Source organism: Histoplasma capsulatum, genomic scaffold (genome assembly GCF_000149585.1).
Source record: "Histoplasma capsulatum NAm1 scaffold_17 genomic scaffold, whole genome shotgun sequence".
Taxonomy (NCBI): Eukaryota; Fungi; Ascomycota; class Eurotiomycetes; order Onygenales; family Ajellomycetaceae; genus Histoplasma; species Histoplasma mississippiense.
The window spans coordinates 1-1,258 of NW_001813966.1; the positions used below are offsets into that span (position 1 = coordinate 1).

Genomic DNA, 1,258 nt, shown 5'->3' on the forward strand with positions numbered 1-1,258 from the left:
AGCGGACTGGATTCTCTGGCAATGCTGCGACCAACTATCTCATCTGAAGAGCAGGGAATTAGGGCGCAGAGATAACGGTTCTGGATCCTACAATACGAATATTGAGCAGCCGATGCCTTCCAGAAATTACCCCCAAAGTACGTCGCAAGGAAAATCTACAGCCAACGAACCGTACCAAAATGTATACATTCAATCAGGCAATACAGATACGCGAGGTATATTGCCTCGAAGCATCGTATTTCAGCCAGCGAATTCGGCGACGGTAGCACGACCGAACATTACTGGAAGCGAGCAGGGGTGTCAGCGGCAGCTTGGAGAGCGCAGGAATCCGTTACCCCCGACATTCCCGCCCTCTCCAAATCCTATGTCTGATGGCTTCGGTTCGAATAACGCGAGACAAGAATTTGTACCTCAGGCTGCCCCTCACAATTTAGACTTCAACTGCTTTGATAGTGCAATGGAAGCCTTCGCCTGTCGGGTCGTCCCCCACGGTTCGGACTTCAACGACGTTGGTAATGTAAACGACGAAATGCAGCTGTTCGCATCTCAGGACGCAGTCGCTCTCGTGTCGGGCTTTGAAAATTTTGGCAGTGCAAACTATGAAATGCAGCAGTTCGCATCTCAAGGCGCGAATCTCTATGTTTCGGACAGTACAGCGTAATCCAAAGTTTATGTTTGGTTTAATAATAAAAAATTTCTAACTTAATACAATCCCTACAATGCAAGATGGTAACCCATGGTTGCTCATACAATCCCATCCATGACCAACGCTGCGAGCTTGCCGTCATCCGGAATCTCAACAAAACATTCGCTCAAAATATGGTAGATATGGTCCGTATCTACTACTTGCCCTCCAACTTTTACCATGCCAGATACATAAAGAGGTATCACAATTGTGAATGTATTTCCAATATCTGCCTTTCCTGGCAAAAACACAAGTCCTCCCGGTCTGTATTTTGATATCGTTTTTAGTTGATGGGCTGTGGAAGATGTGGCCTGACATAAATGTTAGCCCGCGTGTTATAATCCATAACGAACAGGACTCACCATTTGTGGGTAATTATTAATCACAGCTTGTATTAGGGATATAGCAAGCATAAGTTTGGTAGAAAGGCCGTGACTACGCCCCTCCGAGGCTTTGGGAGAGAGTTGACAACAGGCTTGCTCTCGTTCCAAGCCTCTTCTCTTTTTGCCTCAAAATCGGTGGACAAGAAGGTATAACGGGCACACTCGCCTGGCACCATCCCGGGCTTTACTG

General features: G+C 47.0%; 1 protein-coding gene across 1 annotated transcript; it reads left to right on the forward strand.

Annotated features, from left to right (window-relative positions):
• Positions 1 to 49: 49 nt before the first annotated feature.
• Positions 50 to 661, forward strand: HCAG_09065 (predicted protein; the record flags this gene model as incomplete). Its single annotated transcript, XM_001535931.1, has 2 exons — positions 50 to 137; positions 198 to 661. Coding segments are annotated over 2 exons (552 nt in total), but the record flags the coding sequence as incomplete, so codon positions are not given.
• Between the last annotated feature and the right edge of the window lie 597 nt (positions 662 to 1,258).